Source organism: Megalobrama amblycephala, linkage group LG11 (genome assembly GCF_018812025.1).
Source record: "Megalobrama amblycephala isolate DHTTF-2021 linkage group LG11, ASM1881202v1, whole genome shotgun sequence".
Classification (NCBI taxonomy): domain Eukaryota; kingdom Metazoa; phylum Chordata; class Actinopteri; order Cypriniformes; family Xenocyprididae; genus Megalobrama; species Megalobrama amblycephala.
The window spans coordinates 30,765,071-30,784,669 of record NC_063054.1 but is presented as its reverse complement, the minus strand read 5'-3'; the positions used below and the strand labels follow the sequence as shown (position 1 = coordinate 30,784,669).

At 35.9% G+C, this 19,599-nt stretch overlaps 1 protein-coding gene across 2 annotated transcripts in view; it reads left to right on the top strand.

Annotated features, from left to right (window-relative positions):
• man1a1 (mannosidase, alpha, class 1A, member 1) overlaps positions 1 to 19,599 on the top strand; it is a 163,010-nt gene that overhangs the window by 41,901 nt on the left and 101,510 nt on the right. For both annotated transcript variants that reach the window (XM_048207395.1, XM_048207394.1), the window contains exon 2: positions 13,344 to 13,440. In XM_048207395.1, coding sequence (XP_048063352.1) covers positions 13,344 to 13,440 — 97 coding nt within the window. The remainder of the gene's footprint in view (positions 1 to 13,343; positions 13,441 to 19,599) is intronic.

Below are 19,599 nucleotides of genomic sequence, written 5' to 3'. Positions count from 1 at the left end.
TTTTTTTTTTTTAATTAATTAATTTTCTTGCATCAAATTTAGTGACTCCTGATCAAGTCATACACTGTAAAAAAAAATAAAAAATAAAATAAATAAAAATGTTGGTTTAGCTTAAAAAAGCAAGTTACCTGGTTGCCTTAAAATTGAGTTCATTGAAATTAAAAATTTGAGTTAATACAATGAAGGCGATTGGTTTATTCAACAGAAATTCAAAATATTATACTATCTGAACCACATTAATTATTTAAGTTTATTTGACAAAAGAAAAAATGTTGTGGTGATAAATCATGAAAATAATTTTTTACAGTGTAGAAAGTGTAGAATGTGATTATCTGCCGATACCGATCTGTCACCCTGGAAGCCTATCAAATCCTGTACAAAAATGATGCAAAACAACTGAATATCATTAGATTATCAGTCACTCAAGGGTTTATCAGTCTCCAGGCAGGAGACAATTTAGTAATGTTTAAATGCAACGCTGCATGTATTGAAAATGCATTTAAGTTCTAAAGACGCTTATCCCATCCTTCCTGCTGTGTGAACTCTCTGCTGCTGACTAGGTAGTTATAGACAGTCTTATCAAATTTGCCTTGTCATCTACTTATGAGGGCTCCCTACTGAATACTAAATCTCCGCAGCCCTGCACAGTACCTCACCTTGTCTGCTTTTATAGGAAAATGGAATCAGTAAAAATGAATGTTTCATTCTGATAATGTCCTTACTGTGAAGGTGGCCTGATAACGGCTCTCTTTAAACCCTAGTTTTCTGGCAACGTCTCAATTAAAGATGATTGCGTATTGTGTATAGTTGATGAGGAATGGCTATAAAACAAAAAAATACTTCTGCCAAAATGTTTCTGTGACTGCATTTCTTGTCATTTGTTATGGCTAATGATGATAAAATACATGGATAAAACTTGACACCAAGTTTTGTTTAATTTCAGGTTTAAACTTCTTATTCTAATAGAATAAAGATAGAGGGTAGAAAAAAGATAGTGTCAACATAATTGAAAGTAAATGTTTTCCAGATATTAATCAACACATTTACACAACTGTTCAAAAGTTTGGGGCTTTTTTTTATTATTTTTTTATAAAGTTGCTAATGCTCACCAAGGCTGCATTTATTTGTGACCTAACCCATACAGTAAGAACAGCAATATTGTGAATTATTATTATTATTATTATTATTATTACAATTTTAAAACTCTTATTTTATTATATTTTATATATAATTTATTTTTGTGATGGTAAAGCTGTAAAAATTACTTCAGCCTTCAGTGTCACATGATCCTTCAGAAATCATTCTAATATGCCGATTTGCTGCTCAAGAAACATTTCTTAGTATTATCAGTGTTGAAAAACAGTTGGTTAATATTTTTGTGGAAGCCTTAATACATTTTTTTTTTTTTTTTTTGTAACAATGTAAAAGTCTTTACTGTCACTTGTGGTTCGTTTAATTTCTTTCAGACAGAATTTTACTGACCCCAAACGTTTGAACGGTACTGTATAATTTTTATTTTTATTTTTTATGAATAAATGGGCCTTTATGCATGACGATATATAGCTGCTTTTGTGTTTTATGAAGGGAGTCCCTCACAGCGGGATCATCATGTTTTGGAGTCCATGGCATCAATAAGTCTGCGTTCACTCCATTTATCTAATATCCAATAAGGAGAAAAAAATGAAATGCGATGTGAAAATAAATGTTCCTGTTTCCAGTAGACTGCAGGCAGGGCTTTCTGTTGGTCAGTCTCACAGCAGTACACCTGGACCTCTCAGGCCCTGAGGTCAAGGACACATTTTGAAAGGAAGTACTTTCTCACTTTGTGTTCCCTAAACAACAAGCAGGCGCACACTTTTGTGTTTCAAATCTGGGTTAGTTTTTGCCTGCTTACCTCACTCACACTATCATATTTTATATTCTTTTCTCATTTACCAAGGTCCTGTTTTTTTTTTTGAGAAAACACCATTGTTCTTCCCTTCTCCGTGACAGCTGCCAAGGCCACACGTGCTGCCGGCTGGGGAATGAGTAATATGCTTTCGTTTGAAGGATAGAGGTACTATTGCAGGTGGCCCGGTGCTCTTATGTGTTACATTATCTCTCAATATCTCTTCCATAAACAGTGCATACATATTTCTGGCCTTTTCACAGCCCATTTTGGTAAGTTCCACCAGAAGATGAATGGAAATGCATCACGTTGTACATTGATTCTTGTCGTCAAGCTGCTGCAACCATGCGTGGATTTCAAACACGGCACCGCTAAGGCAGTAAACAATGGGTTGTAAATGAGAGTAAAGCCGCGTGCCTGCTGGGAACAGATTGCGTGTGTTGAAAGAAGGGATGAAGATCTTACCGAGCGATAAGCTGCTGAAAAATCTGCGACTGTGAGAATGTACGACCGGGCAGAGGAGGAGACAGACTCCAGTTCGTAATCCTAATTCTCTCAGTAGCAGACATGCAATCCCTCTGATACTCTCTCTTGTGACTGTGGTGGTTGTAATTAAGTTACCAAAACCTTTTCTTGGGTTTGAAAGCAGAGGATAACGGCGTAGCTTGTATCGTTGACTTGGATTTGCCTAGATTCAGCTTGCAAACTCTTTGAATGAATCAATTATGTGCTCAGACGTTTGATATGGCTGGTTATTTCACTTGCAAGTCACATGAATCTAAAGCAGTGATAGTGAAAGCAGTGGATCCTTTTGTTAAGACGAAAGCGAGTTGATGATTTTGTGTTCAGCTTAGCTTGAACTGATTTCTCAAGGCCAGGCTTGATGCCCAGGTGGGACTGATTAGATTTTTATGCTAAACAGGTTTACCTAATATGCTCTGCAGTTTTGATTGTACAGACGTTTGAGGAAGACAGATGCCTTGTTGTCAGATTCTGTAATGAGAGGACATCCATCTTGATGACATCCACATGGCACTTTCACAAACTCTGAGAAGAGTTTGGCTTTTTAGTATTGCTGTCAAAAATTAAAATGAAAATAATTACATTCATTAATTGAATTAATTAAAATTAATAGCATTTATCTTTATTTCATCCATGATGGAGATATTATAGGAATATTAAAATTAGTTCACTAATTTACTCAACCCTAAGTCGTCCAAGATTTTCATGCCTTTCTTTCTTCAGTCAAACGCCCTTTACAAAAAAAAAAGGAAAACAAATATGTCTGACGATTTTAAAGTTTGAGGAGAAAATGAGATGAAGTTTTTCACCCTACCTTACCCTGCTGCTGTGTCTGTACTTCTGCTTTTGTCACGTGACCTTTTCAACATGATTGCATAATTCGCATCGCAGAGTTAGTGCAAGATGAGCATTTGTGGTTAAAAAGTATATAAATTTGTATCTTTTTTTTTTTTTAAATGACTGATTGTTTCGCTAGATAAGACCCTTATTTCTCAGCTGGGATCATGTAGAGCCCTTTGAAGTTGCATTTTGGACCTTCAAACCATTGGTAACCATTAAAGTCCACTATATGGAGAAAAATCCTGGAATGTTTTCCTCAAAAATCTTAATTTCTTTTCAACTGAAGAAAGAGAGACGTGAACATCTTGGATAACATGGGTAAATTATCAGGAATTTTTTTATTCTGAACTGAACTAATCCTTTAAGCATTCAATTGGATTTAATATATTCCAAACTACTATGAGCTTGAGGAGTTCAATTATATTGTGTTAAATTGAAGAAGAAAAAAAAAATCTGCAGAATTTCGTATTACACACTTTAAATAATTTTTTTAAATAATAATAAAATATTTAAGATTTAAATATAGTGCATATGTGTGTACATTTACATATTTAAATATTTTAAATGATTATTATTATTTTTATTTTATTTTACATATTAACTTGGTAGCTTCTTATTGTCTTAGAGTTTCAGTGGGCTCTCTCTCTCTCTCTCTCTCTCTCTCTCTCTCTCTCTCTCTCTGCCTTGAGTCTTATGTCAATGAACATTAACCAGACTCAATAACTGGCATTGATCTGACTGGATGCTTTTAAACAAACACTCTGTGCATCCATGCATAGTCCTGCACAGTTCCAGAGAAACAGTGAATCTGTCAATGCTAGTTCTGGGAACCTACACCAATCCATGAATGTGAACTTGTTGTTTTGAAGTCTTAAATGACTTGCACTACTGTTCTGTAGGTGGGGGAAAAAGCACAATCAGCACTAGTCCTTTGTGGTGTGAGGCAGAAAAAAAGAGGGATATTAAGGGGTGTTACGATGAGAGATGAAGGGTTTGGGAACGGGCAGGCGGGTACGGTAGGAGGGGCTGAATTTGCAGTGTTTGCGGGCAGCTGTTGCATTAGAAATAGAAAGTAACTGAGTGGGAGAGCTTAAAATTTACATGCACAAGATAAAAGGCAGAATGAAGCAGCGACTGTATATGGAGGGTGGGAGATGTGTGAATTTTACCAAGCGCTGAGGTTGTAACGGTTTCTGATTTAGCGTTCATGCATCTGCTATCTTGCAGATTGCAGGGTTCTGTCTCTTTTTTTTTCTCACCCTTTATAGGGTCCAGAATACAAAAGCACATTTTGCTGCCATTTCATTCCGCCAAGATCACACTGTTCATTTTCCTTTTTTTTTCCTCTCTCTCCCTCTTTCTGTTTGACCTTCTTTCTTTTTTTTCAGATCCTATTTAACCCTCTTTAGCCTCCTATGCCAACCCCACTTCCTCTCCATTTCCCTTAAGACAGGAAGCCTGAGTCATTTCCGCATTGCAAATGGAACACAATACCCAGTCCACAAGATTGGGGGTAAAACATTAAAACAGTTGTTCAACAACCATCTGTTTGATTAGCAGGGTTCATCAATAACAAGTTTTTCCTTTTTATTTAAAAATTTTGTCTGTTTATATGTTTATATATATAAACAGACAAAATTTTAAAATTTAAAAAAAAAAAAAAGATGGCAGGCACATCTACACATGATAGGATTATGCTGGACATATTAGAATTTGCAGGTATTAAAATATGCGCATGCATGTGTGCATACATATATATATGTATGTATATGTATATATATATATATATATATATATATATATATATATATATATATATATATATATATATATATATATATATATATATATATATATATATATATATATATATATATATATATACGTATGTATGTGTGTGTGTGTGTGTGTGTGTGTGTATATATATATATATATATATATATATATATATATATATATATATATATATATATATATATATATATATATATATATATATATATATATATGTATATATATGTATATATATATATATATATATATATATATATATATGTATATATATATATGTGTGTATGTGTGTGTATATATATATATATATATATATATATATATATATATATATATATATATATATATATATATATATATATATAATGTGTATATGTGTATATATAATGTGTATATACACATTAATGTATATATGTATATGTGTATATAATGTGTATATGTGTATATATATGTGTATATGTATATATGTATATGTGTATATAATGTGTATATGTGTATATATATGTGTATATGTATATATGTATATGTGTATATATACGTATATATGTATATGTATATATGTATATGTGTATATATACGTATATGTATATGTGTATATATACGTATGTGTATATATACGTATGTGTATATGTATGCACGCATGCATGCGCGCACACACACACACTTATTATTTACATGCATACTTGTCTGTATAATTTTATTTATTTATTTTTTTGAATTATTGGCTTTATTGACAATATTTGCAGACACCACATCTTTGCATAATCACATGTGATGGTGTCAGTTATTTCTTTATGCCTTTTTGAACTGTTTTCGTATGTTTTGCAGTTCGCAAATGTGACTGATCTCACGATTCAATTTGATTACGATTATCATGTCAACGATTCGATATCACAATGCATCAAGATGCATTGCAATATTAATGCACGTGGCTACATTCTCATCAATGAATACAAGCAGTCAGATATATGAACTCCCTTTTTTATTTTTTTCACCCATCACTGGATATTGTTGAATAACATTGTGGAACAACATGAGGGTGAGTAATTAATTACAGAATTTTCATTTTTGGGTGAACTAACTCTTTAACCACAAAAATGTTATTCCTAAACCATGGAATATGATTTTTTTTTTTTTTTTTTTTGTCCAAGTCCTTATCCTTCCCTAAATTCACTTTCCCTGTTTCTGTGCTTTTATTCCATGTCATAACGGTAATCCTGCTCTGTTCTGTTCTCGCACACAGAGGGGGCTGGCGGAAAATTTGTGCTTTCTGTGGTTTGGAAATTGCACAAGCTCATGATTTTATTATGATTTTGATTAGTCGCACAGCCCTATCTGTCTGTGTGTGTGTCTGTCTGTATGTCTGTCGCTCTATCGGTCTCGTCACACTTTTTTCAGCATATTCTCATAAAGAGATGGTCCTCTAGGAATGAGCACATGCTCCAGAGCACGTCAACCTTATGGCAGCTGTTTGATCTGTTTGACAGTCCGTGGGGTGTATTGTCATCCAGAACTGTGTGAGAGGAAGAGCAAGGTAAAAGCTAGCTGAACTCATTTCCAGCATCCTCACCAGGTTCATGTGGCACCTGTCCTCTCCACTCATCTGACATAAGCCACTCAGCATCAGTCCCCGGGCAGCCAGACCTCACGCTTCCTCTCTGCTTGTGCTTCATCCACTGAAGGTTGTCTGAGGTTCTGTGTACTGTTTGCACCGTGTTCTGACCTGACCCTTTTGGGTGCCACCACCGCAGTAATCACATGTGGGCCATAACCTTGTTGTTCGTTGACGTCACTGGCGCCCGCTGCCGTCTGAGAGACGGAAACCGCTCAACCAGAGCGCTGCAGACAGATGGCAGGCACATCTACACATGATAGGATTATGCTGGACATATTAGAATTTGCAGGTATTAAAATCTTCTCGAAAAAGCAATTTCAATAAAGTAGAATCTGTGTTTGGCTTTAAACTGATTTAGGAAGTAGACATGCTTGAGTCTATCACAAAATAAACACCATAACAATTCACAGATCAGTTAATGTAAGATTTGACCAAAAGCAATGACTGAGGGAGTCCGTTTACTTAGTAATCACTCTAATTCAGTGAATTTTCATTTTATTCACAATAGAATATAGATAACATCTCAAATGTTGAAAGTGAGACATTTTGAAATGTCATGCCAAATATTGGCTCATTTCGGATTTCATGAGAGCTACACATTCCAAAAAAGTTGGGACAGGTAGCAATAAGAGGCCAGAAAAGTTAAATGTACATCTAAGGAACAGCTGGAGGACCAATTTGCAACTTATTAGGTCAATTGGCAACATGATTGGGTATAAAAAGAGCCTCTCGGAGTTAGTGTTGCACGATATACCGGTACTAGAAAGGTATCGCGATACCCTGCTTTTAAAAACGGTCCGGTTCTTCATTTTATTAGTATCGGTACTTTGAGTGCCAGCTGTATTTCCTAATGTGCGACAGCAGGGGGCAGTGTGCATGTAGCGCGCTGCTTCTAAAGCACATTATTGAGTGCGTGTTCATTCCTCTCAACTGCGCAACGGCTTTTATGGTGACGAAACGAGAGGTATGTTTGCAAATATGGGTGCTCTTGCAGACCATGCACAAATTGTTGAGAAAGCAGATGCACGAAGCGAAATATGGCATTATTTTGCTTACAATGCAAGCCCACGGACACCACAAAGCCCGTCTGCAAAAGATGTTACAAAATAACGCAAGTGAAGGCAACCAACGCATCCAACTTGGCAAAGCATCTTGCCGACAAACATCTCTATTTGTACAAAGAATTTAAAGAGCGACAGGTTAGTGAATGTGATACCAGCATTATGTTTATGCTCTCAAACATTAAATGAGTGTTATTTATTTATTTTACTCGTGCAAGCAGACCTCCGCAAAGAGGTGTATTATTGAGTGTAAGTTTAATAAGTGATTTTTGGTTGCAAAAATAAAATTAATTTAAAAATACATAAATATGTGAAGGTATATAGGCTGTGGTTATTTTAAACCAATTTATGCATGAATAACATTGCTCCAATTATTTACAGTAATCTAATATTTGCAATAATCTTACTGTCAAAAACACCTACATGTATAAAAAACGGGAAAAAAGCATAACAGCAAATAATTTACAATTTTATTGAGCATGAAAATAATAAACATTAAAAATTATATTAAAGCTAACTCTAACTTCATGGCAATGAAGCGCAAATCCAGAATTATCAGCCTGCACACTGGTGAAGAAAGAAGTTCTGTCATATGTTATTTCCTGCTGTTTTAGATTTTTGCCATAGTATCGTTTAAGTATCGGTATCGTGATATTTAAATTGGGTATCGTATCGAAGTCAAAATTTTGGTATCGTGACAACACTACTCGGAGTGGTAGTGTCTCTCAGAAGTCAAGATGGGCAGAGGATCACCAATTCCCCCAATGCTGTGGCGAAAAATAGTGGAGCAATATCAGAAAGGAGTTTCTCAGAGAAAAATTGCAAAGAGTTTGAAGTTATCATCATCTACAGTGCATAATATCATCCAAAGATTCAGAGAATCTGGAACAATCTCTGTGCGTAAGGGTCAAGGCCGGAAAACCATACTGGATCACATACAGGAATGCTACTGTAATGGAAATCACAACATGGGCTCAGGAATACTTCCAGAAAACATTGTCGGTGAACACAATCCACCGTGGCATTCGCCGTTGCCGGCTAAAACTCTATAGGTCAAAAAAGAAGCCATATCTAAACATGATCCAGAAGCGCAGGCGTTTTCTCTGGGCCAAGGCTCATTTAAAATGGACTGTGGCAGAGTGGAAAACTGTTCTGTGGTCAGAAGAATCAAAATTTTAAGTTCTTTTTGGAAAACTGGGACGCCATGTCATCCAGACTAAAGAGGACAAGGACAACCCAAGTTGTTATCAGCGCTCAGTTCAGAAGCCTGCATCTCTGATGGTATGGGGTTGAGTGAGTGCGTGTGGCATGGGCAGCTTACACATCTGGAAAGGCACCATCAATGCTGAAAAGTATATCCAACTTCTAGAACAACATATGCTCCCATCCAGACGTTGTCTCTTTCAGGGAAGACCTTGCATTTTCCAACATGACAACGCCAGACCACATACTGCATCAATTACAACATCATGGCTGTGTAGAAGAAGGATCCGGGTACTGAAATGGCCAGCCTGCAGTCCAGATCTTTCACCCATAGAAAACATTTGGCGCATCATAAAGAGGAAGATGCAACAAAGAAGACCTAAGACAGTTGAGCAACTAGAAGCCTGTATTAGACAAGAATGGGACAACATTCCTATTCCTAAACTTGAGCAACTTGTCTCCTCAGTCCCCAGACATTTGCAGACTGTTATAAAAAGAAGAGGGGATGCCACACAGTGGTAAACATGGCCTTGTCCCAACTTTTTTGAGATGTTGATGCCATGAAATTTAAAATCAACTTATTTTCCCTTAAAATTATACATTTTCTCAGTTTAAACATTTGATATGTCATCTATGTTGTATTCTGAATAAAATATTGAAATTTGAAACTTCCACATCATTGCATTCTGTTTTTATTCATAATTTGCACAGTGTCCCAACTTTTTTGGAATCAGGTTTGTAGTTTGTCAGCTATTAATATTTATAGTCTCCTAAATAAGGAGCTTAAAATGTCATCATCTTGTGTTGTTGGGTGCCAGAATCAATTGAGTACAGGCTCCAATTTAAAATTGTATCGCATTTTATCGCCACACAAATAAACCGACGACAGCGGTCAGGGGAATTGTTCTACCTCTGCCTAAACTCTGCCCACAAAAAAGTCACAATGTTCAACTGAAAAAAGGGGTCTTCGCTGATTGCAACCAGAACGCGGTGTCATGTTGCACTCAGCTTTAGGGTCACTTAAATTCAAACTCAAAGCTCATAATACAATAAACTATATTACCTATATTTCTTTTTGCTGTGGGCTGTAGTTTCAGCAGCACAGCGGTTCTACTGAATGGTGGTGCAGGAAACACTGGTGAGAATAAATACAGCTTGTGTTCGTCTTCCCAACCAGTTGGACGGCCAGCTTTGTCTATCTGCTTCTCTCTAGCCTGGAGTCCTCAGCTAAAGACTTTTTGTTTTTTTTACTTTTATCTTTTCTTTTTCAATCAGTGTTTTGGTGTTGAGTGGCTATCTTTGAAAGCAAAGAGTTACATGATTAGGACATGCTTAAAGTTAGGCCAGCAGTCGATAAACTGATCTAATTTCAATGGAGCCAGTTGGCTGGTATTCGGAGACTGTGCCGAGGCTGCAAATGACTTTATCCAGGCAGAGGAGTGTGTGTCAAGAGCTTTTTTTTTTTTCTCTCTTTGGTGCTGTCTGACGCTCTCCGGGGAGAACAGCAGGTCTGTTTCTCTTGACCTGCTAACTGGCACCCCTGGGGAGTGTGAAGACTGTGGTCTAAAAACAGTTTTTCTTGTGAGTTTTAGAATGGATGAGCTGCAAGTGGATTATTTAATGCACAAATTACTGAGAATATTTCGTCCTCCTTCAATCATTGTTTCTCTGGGATCATCAGCGTCATCCTGTCACAGTGAATAATGAGTTGTGCGTATTTCTGCTTATCTTTGTTTCCTCAACACAGCATACATCATTAGTAAATACTGCTGCTGTTTTTTTCCACTTCCACCTAAAGAATTAATTGTTTTTAGTAAACAAATAGAATAAATGTTTATTTGTCCAAATTGAGTGAAAAGAAAACTCTGAAATGGTAACTCATAATGTTTTGCTGCTCTATTTCTTGTATTTTTGAAATATTGAGCTTACAGCGATTCACACAATTTTTGTTTGCTTTTTTCTTTAAAGTGTCTTGTGCAGTTTTGAGAAATATAGAAAAAGTAAATTGCTTTAATGGAGTTTCAGAGGTTCTTACAAATGTTTTGTAAGCTTAAAACACATTGCAAAAATACACTTTTTATATTACACAATTAAATGTGTGGAACAGTTAGCTTTTTTAGTTTGCATTGGCAATATATGTGAATGTGCTTTGCATTTTTAATTACTATTCTGCAACATTTGGTTACACTTTAGTATAGGAAACACATATTCACTTTTAAATGAAACTTTTCCCTCAATAAACTCCTTAAATTATTAATAAACTACTTATTAATAATTAGTAAGTTTGTTAAGTTTAGGTATTGGGTAGGATTAAGAATGTAGAAAAAGGTCATGCAGAATAAGGCATTAATATGTGCATAATGAATACTAATAAACAGCCAATATTCTAGGAAAATGCATGCCTATAAGCAACTAGTTAAAAGACCCTTAAATAAAGTGTTACCCAACATTTATAGTGGTTTGATCAGTTAACACACTCACAGGTTGGACTGCATCTCAAACAAATCTCAGTCCTTATCTTCATAAATATAAAAACTTTCCCATATAAAAGAGTTAGTTCACCCAAAAATGAAAATTATGTCATTAATGACTCACCCTCATGTCATTCCAAACCCGTAAGACCTTCGTTCATCTTCAGAACATATATTTTAGCAGCTTTCTGTCCCTTGATTGAAAATGTATATACGGTAGACTGTCCATGTCCAGAAAGGGTAATAAAAACATCATCATGACATCAGTGGGTTAGTTAGACGTTTTTGAAGCATCGAAAATACATTTTGGTCCAAAAATAACAAAAACTACGACTTTATTCAGCATTGTATTCTCTTACGGGTCTGTTGTTCATCCGGGTTCACGACTCTGGTTCAGTGAACCGCAGCGCACTGCTGACGTAAGACGCTGCTGACGTGTTATCCGGTGCGCCTGAGCTTCGTTTACAGTCTGAGGGAGACGCACCCTGTATTCAAGCTATTCTACATTGGTTGTATTTTGGTATTGCTATATTTTTTAAAATGGTGCTTAAGTGTGCATGTCGCGGATGTCCTAATCGCCAAAAACAACGACGTAAAAGTGCATTACCAATGCCGACAGATGAAAGGATTCAATGGAATCAATTCAATGGAAAGGATTCCGGAAGACAATACAATGTTGAATAAAGTCGTAGTTTTTGTTATTTTTGGACCAAAATGTATTTTCGATGCTTCAAAAACATCTAACTAACCCACTGATGTCATGATGATGTTTTTATTACCTTTCTGGACATGGACAGTATACCGTACATACATTTTCAATGGAGGGACAGAAAGCTCTCGGACTAAATCTAAAATATCTTAAACTGTGTTCCGAAGATGAACGGAGGTTTTACGGGTTTGGAACGACATGAGAGTGAGTCATTCATGACAGAATTTTCATTTTTGGGTAATCTAACCCTTTAAATGGCAAAGTAGTCAATGATTGATTGAAAACCTGTTGCTTTGTCAGCATTTAAGGGGAAAGCATGTGAACAAACTCTCGTGATCCACGCTTCAGCATAGTACTCTCATGAATAATCATAAGACACTGCTGTAGTGTATGGAAAAATCCTGTCACGTTCATTTGAGGTTGATTTCAAACCCAAAAGATGAACAAAATCACTCAAATAACCATTTTATACTCCAGTAATACGTTTCATGCATCACTTGTTTTTGTTTTCCCTGCTCTGATGTCTCCATACAGAAGGTTTATAAGGAAAGTGACCACACTTCACATCATTGCTTCTCATCGGTTGTTTTACAGCTAAACATATGGTGTGTTAATTGACGCCAAAGTGAAGCAAATGGGAAATGCCACTTTTGCTTGTGTTGTGTCTCGTAGGGTGACTTTGTGTTGTACCGAGCATGTGCAGATATATTCTGAATTATTTGTTTATGTGGTATAAGATTTAAGTGATTTGTTGTAAAACTACCTCGTGTTTTCATGTGTGTTTGAATGAACAGATTCAACTACTACTACTTGATATATTATTTTATAATGGGAATTTTTGGGAATTTCTATAATCGATTTGTCATTTTAATTGATATTAATGATTAAATGGCTTTTAATTCTACAAACTGTGTGTGACACACAATACCTTGTTTACGCAACCATTTTTTTAATCCACAGTTAATCATGTCCAAGACATGCAAGCATTTAGATTTTTTCCTCTGTTAATTGTTTCTTTACTGTTCATTTGTGCCGAAGTGGATCCGTTTAGCATTTCAAATGTCGACTTAATCAAATGAATTAATATTGATCCTTGATTAGCCCGATGCCTTGTTAGTTGACACATTCATTTTACTTTCTTGAACAGTGATTCAGTTGTGCTTGTAACAGTTTTCTCTGTGATTTTTCTGATGTTTTGCCTTTGCATTAACCAAAAGTTAACCATCTGTCACTCTCTCCTCAGATGATGCAGTTTTCTTGGGACAATTACAAGCGCTACGCCTGGGGCTCCAACGAGCTGCGTCCTGTCTCTAAGCAAGGCCACTCCAGCAATTTGTTTGGTGAGTATCTTTCTAGAGTGTCTCTCTGACTCTGACCATGAAACTTTGATTTGTGCACATACAGCTTCACATCTCAACAGTAAATTGGTAAGTGGTCAGAACTGTCAATCAAAGCTGCACAGGTGGTTAGGTGACCTCTATCAAAAAGGCTTTTGATTTCTCTTTGGTCTGTCTCACTTCACAAGCTCCGTCTAGGTCTATTTCTGCTTTCAAGAAGACAAACAAAACCATTTCTGACCGCGTCGGGTGGGAATAGCATGGTCACACTACACAAATATAGTTTCATGAAACCTTGATCCTCTTTGGTACCGTTTACGCACTAATGCGTTTTCCTTCCCTCTAAAGAAATGTTGTTGTGCTGCTTTTGCCCGTCACCCTCTCGACCCATTTCTATTTTGAAGCTGAAAAGCACAGGTTGTGAGTGGGCATACTAATCCGTGAATAATTCATGAAGGACTGTCCATCTTCCTGTGAGGTTTGTAATGTACATCAGTAACTCAGAGGATACAGCAACAACACATTATTTCACACTGTTATGCTACCTGCATTTTGTAATATGCATTGTTTAGCTCCTCTCAAAAAAAGTGCCTTCCGAAAGTTTGGAATTTGGAAAAACACTCTGAAAGTTTGGAAAATATCAGAATTAATTCATTTAGAAATAAGTATTTATGTAACTTGCAATTATCATTCAAGACCAAAGATTTTCACAAATGATAAAGGCAATTTACATGTCACAGTGAGACTTGCAACTTGACAGCTGTGATGCACAACTTCTGGATTAAACTTGGCCCAGGATTATTTGTTTTGGCGTCGACACCCTTTTATAGCTTCAATGATTGATTAACAATTAAAGGGATAGTTCACCCAAAAATGAAAATTCTGTCATTTATTCACCGTCAAGTTGTTCCAAATCTGTATAAATTTATTTGTTCTGCTGAACACAAAGGAAGATATATTTTGAAGAAAGTTTGTAACCAGGCTGCTTTGGGGCACCATTGACTTCCGTAGTAGGAAAAAAAAATACTACGGAAGTCAATGGTGTCCCAGAACTGTTCAGTTTCCCACATTATTCAAAATATCTTCCTTTTGTGTTCAACAGAACAAAGAAATTTATACAGGTTTTGAGGTGAGTAAATGATGACAGAATTTTAATTTTTTGGGTTTAGTTTAAGTTTAGTATACAAGCAATCCAATTAGAAAACAGTTTATAAATCCAAATAGCATTAGTATTTGATTCGTATAATAATAATTAAAATGTTTTCATAGTTTTGTTGTTCCTTGTCAATGCAAAGTCATTGCAAATTATAAGGATTTATGCAAAATTTGTCTAAAACCTCCCCTTGAAACTTTTGATTCTTATTTTCTCCAATTTTTCAGGTGGAAAGCTTTTTGTATTCTGCTTAACAGATGAAAATTGATGATGCACTAAAATTTCATCCCCTGAAAAATTATTCCCCAAAAATGCCATTGTTTTTGAATGAATCGTATTGCAGTCAAAATATAAACACAACTGCACATTGAGTTTGTATTTGACTGAATCCCAGTGCATAAATTGTATTCACTGTAAAAAAAAAAAAAAAAAAAAAAAAAAAAATCCCCATACATTTTATGGTAAAAGAAAAACGGCAGCTGTGAAATGAGACACAGCTACTTGACAACCACCAAACACAGTGGTGAGAGTCACATGATGAATCAAAGCTCGTCACAAGCAGCTTTTCCACAAGCTAAAATATAGAAGGTGCCCACAGTGTCATTCACACAAACACCATAAACGCCATCATGGTAACACACATGAAATTTTTAAAATGCAATAAACATTAATTTAACAACTTTATATATAATATAAAACCCTAATGTACATGACTGATTAGAAAAAAAAAGAAGAAAAACCAAGAAGAAAGTTATTTCAACGGAAATACATCAAATGTGAAGTGTCACTCAGGAAATTGTGTGAATGTCAATTTACGGGTTTTCACTGTGAATTATACAATGACTTGTTATTTTTCACTTCTAAGAAACATAAATTTAACGATATTTTACCGTAAAATTACATTAAATGTACCGTTAGATCTATTACAGTTATTCACCGTATATAGTATGGAAACCTTCTGTAAACCAATTAACTGTTTTTCACCATAGCATTTTTACAGTCTTTTACCGTTAAAATCATGGTCATTTTTTTACTGTTTATTTTGTTCCACAATATTCTTTTTTTATATACTATATTAGATGTTAGATGTTCATGTAGTGATCACAAAAATATATAATTTATTTTATTCCAAACAGAGTCTAATTTAAAATCTTTCAGATGCAGACAAAATTTTGGTGCATCAATATTAAATAAAAATGTGGGGTTTGACTGCAAACAACAATTTCCAGCCACATATCTTCTCAATTAATTGAGTTCTTTGAATCTTGTAAGTCATGCACATCACTGTTTTTCAGGATCGAGACCGAGAGTGTTATGAAAGATTCATCAGACGTGCTTCTGTTGTGTTGTAAACTCCACATAGTCAATTGGTACTCAGCTGGAGGGCAGGCCGGGGATTTACAACGCACATTTGATTAACCTCCATAATTTTGCTTTGGACGTGCCAGTAGAATATACAGTCTTAATTTATTTGGCGCTCACACTATCAGAATAACAATCTGGCAAGAAGTACATCTTCACGTCCCCCTGTGCACCACAGCCTCAGACGCGCGTGTGTGCGTTTTTAAAAAGACTCCCATGTCAGTCAAAGCCAGACAGCTCTCGCACATGCTATTACCTTCTAACCTTTTTTTGTTGTGCCGTGCGTTTCCAGGCAGTTTTGAGTGCTTGTCAATTCCTCAAATGGTAAGGTTGGCCCCATGGGCCGTACGGCCCATGAACACAGGAGACCATTGAACACGTGCTCAACCATTGCTGCGTTTTGTCTGGCAGGGTTTTCCATTATAAATTTAGAGGTTGGGTTAATGGTACGTTGGCTCTGAATAAAAGATGATCTGGAATATGCCGGTCAGGGTTTTTGTACCTGCCCAGGCAGCTGGAATGACTGTTTTGTGCTTTTCTAGATCCCGTTTCTCAGTGAGATGTGAGCTGCTGATACCGGCCGGTCGGATCACACACACCGACACGGAGTAAGACCTCACTGGAAATTGTGATCACTGGGGCGGTCACAAGAACAGCCAACTTACAACCCACAGGGCTTTAGCTCGCAGAGAAAAATCAGGCTGCAGTCAAGCCATATGGAAGTGCTTAGTCAAAACATTATGCCTGCTTGTGTGTTCCGGACGTGTGAGATTATTGCCACGTGTTTTTATAAACGTATTCTGTGCCATGCCGCATACACGAGGACGAGGTGTGCAGAGGTCTTTCTCTCGTGTATTTGACCTCAGTTGCATTAAAGTTCATTAAATCTCGTGCAGTATACGGCAAATTTCTGATGAATTGCGTTTAACCAAGCATGAAAAAAAAAATCATTAAGGCCTCAGAATCTGTGGATTAGAGTGAGTTTGAATATTTCACACACTCTGGGCTTGTTTAAGACCATTGAATCCACATTATAGTCTTGGATAGAAGCAAGAAGAATGCGGTAAAAGAGAATAGGGGTGTTACTGGTGAATTGATGTTCATCAGTTTATAATTTTATGGATTACACTGATCAAGTGTTGATTCGCAGTTAATCAAAGGTACTGGTGCTTTTGACATCCCAGGTATAAAATGCATATTTTGAGCAAGATATGCGAGATTGAGGAAAGTTTTGCGAAGAATGGAAAGGTCACTAAAAGCTCCATTCTTTCCATAATTAGTTTAACTAAGATGTCATTTATGTAAACTAAGCAGTAATTGAAATTGATGATTTATTGCATGTTTTTTTGCCATCACATTGTCCAAAAAGTTTGAAAATAATGATGAATTGAAGTTTATTTCATTGTTTATCGCCATCGCATTGTCCAAAAAGTTATGCATGTCTAATTTTTCTTCCAAATAGTGCAGCACTTATTATTCCTAATTATGTTAATGGAATGATAAAAGCGTCTGCCAAAAGCATAAATGTAAACGTAGGAAAGAAAGTAATCATTTTTTAAAAATATTTCACTGCATGGAAAAAAAAAAGAGAAAAAAAACAGTGTGTAAAATGTACAACGGTTGTTCTCTGATTTGATTAGCTGAACTACATTTGATATTTAATAGAATTTACTGCTTGTATCACTCTGCTTGTCAGTGTTTGCTGAGTAAAGGCGTAATCTTAACTCCACTTCCTGAATTTCGTACAACAGCACTCATTTTGCTCATGCAATACTGCTTATGTGTTCCAAGAGAATGTTAACCTGTAGGGGTGTGACAAGACGAGACGAGACACGAGACTGAGTTCATGAGAACGAGATGAGATTTTTACACACTATTTTCAAGAAATCATTGAAATGTTAAAAACTAATCATCTTGTAATTAATGTCATTTCAGTTCTACTTTCGGTGTATGAATTATCATATGCAGTAAAAGACAACAGTATTCAAGCACTGTAAAACGTTTTGCCGCAAACTCAACTGACTGGCTTCTCCTGTATGATTTCATACAAGCCTCTTCAGACCTTACTGTACATGATTTGTGTGCTTCTACAACTTTTGACCTCCTAACTGAACTCCTTTCCACAAATTGTTTATAGAAATAAAAATGGTAAAACTTTACAATAAGGTCTCATTTATAAACATTAGTGTATTAACCAACAACAACAATGAGCAATATCTTTGCTACAGTATTTATTAATCTTTGTTAATGTTAGTTAAACATAAAAATAGTCATTCATGGTTAGTTCATGATAGTGCATTTAGTAATGTTAACAAATACAACTTTTGATTTTAACAAAGTATTAGTAAATGTTGAAATTTAACATTAGCTAAAATAGTGCAGAAGTATTGTTCTTCCTTAGTTCATGTAAAGTTAATAGGGGTGTGACGAGATCTCGTGTCACGAGATCTCTCGAGACTAAATTGTGACGAAATTTAATTAATGTTAATAAATGAGACCTTATTGTAAAGTGTTACATTTTATTTCTATGATCAATTTGTGGAAAGGAGTTCAGTTAGGAGGTCAAAAGTTGTAGAAGCTCTTAAATCATGTACAGTAAGGTCTGAAGAGACTGAAATCATACAGGAGAGAAGTCAGTCAGTTGAGTTTGTGGCAAAACCTTTTACAGTACTTGAGCATTGTTGTCTTTTACTGCATATGATAATTCTTAGAAAGTATAACTGAAATGACATTAATTAAAAGATGATTAGTTAAAACATTTCAAATACACCTGCAGACTATTTTTTTTCTAGTCATGTATTTCGCCATTGAGGATTTCTTAAAAATAGTGTGTAAAAATCTCGTCTCGTTCTCGTGAACTCAATCTCGAGTCTCGTCTCCTGAGATACCCGTCTCGTCACACCCCTAAAAGTTAACTAACATTAACTAATGAAACCTTATTGTAAAGTGTTACCATAAAAATAAATAACAGTTTTCTTTTAGTCCTAAGTGCAATCAATAAGTGCAACCATCATCAAAGCACTCTCTCAATATTCAAAGTGCAAAGAGAGACCAACTTTTTCTTTAAGCATGATACAGAGCTGAGAGATGCTTACAACTACACAGCCCAGCCTAAGATAGCTCTCATATTGAGAGATATTTGCATGCATCAGTGAGCCGCTTTCAAAATGCGGGGTATTGACATCGCGTTTGAATGTGCGCTCGCGTTTACTTTCACTTTCACGATCGCGTGTACTCTGTGAGCGGCGGCGACCGTTATCCAACTGAATTAAATGGTTTTTTATTTCTATAAAAAGCAAAACGACAGTGGTGGCATAATGTTAACGTAGCTGTGGCATATTCTTTCCTAATTTCACCCTCACACTATCACGGGACTGCTTTTCACCTCGACGAGAAATCTCGTCACAATTTAGTCTCGCGAGATCTCGTGACACGCGATCTCGTCACGCCCCTATTAACCTAGAGATTTTAGGTTCTTCGTATCTCACATAGCTGATTCCATCACACTAAATACTGGCCATTCTGTTCCATGTGCCAATCATTTCAGCACAGAGCAGGAGCAGATTCTCCAGACTGGATCTCTCTGTAAGAGACCAGCAGGGAATGAGACAATGCCTCGGCTAATGAAGTCGCTCAGGTACAGTATG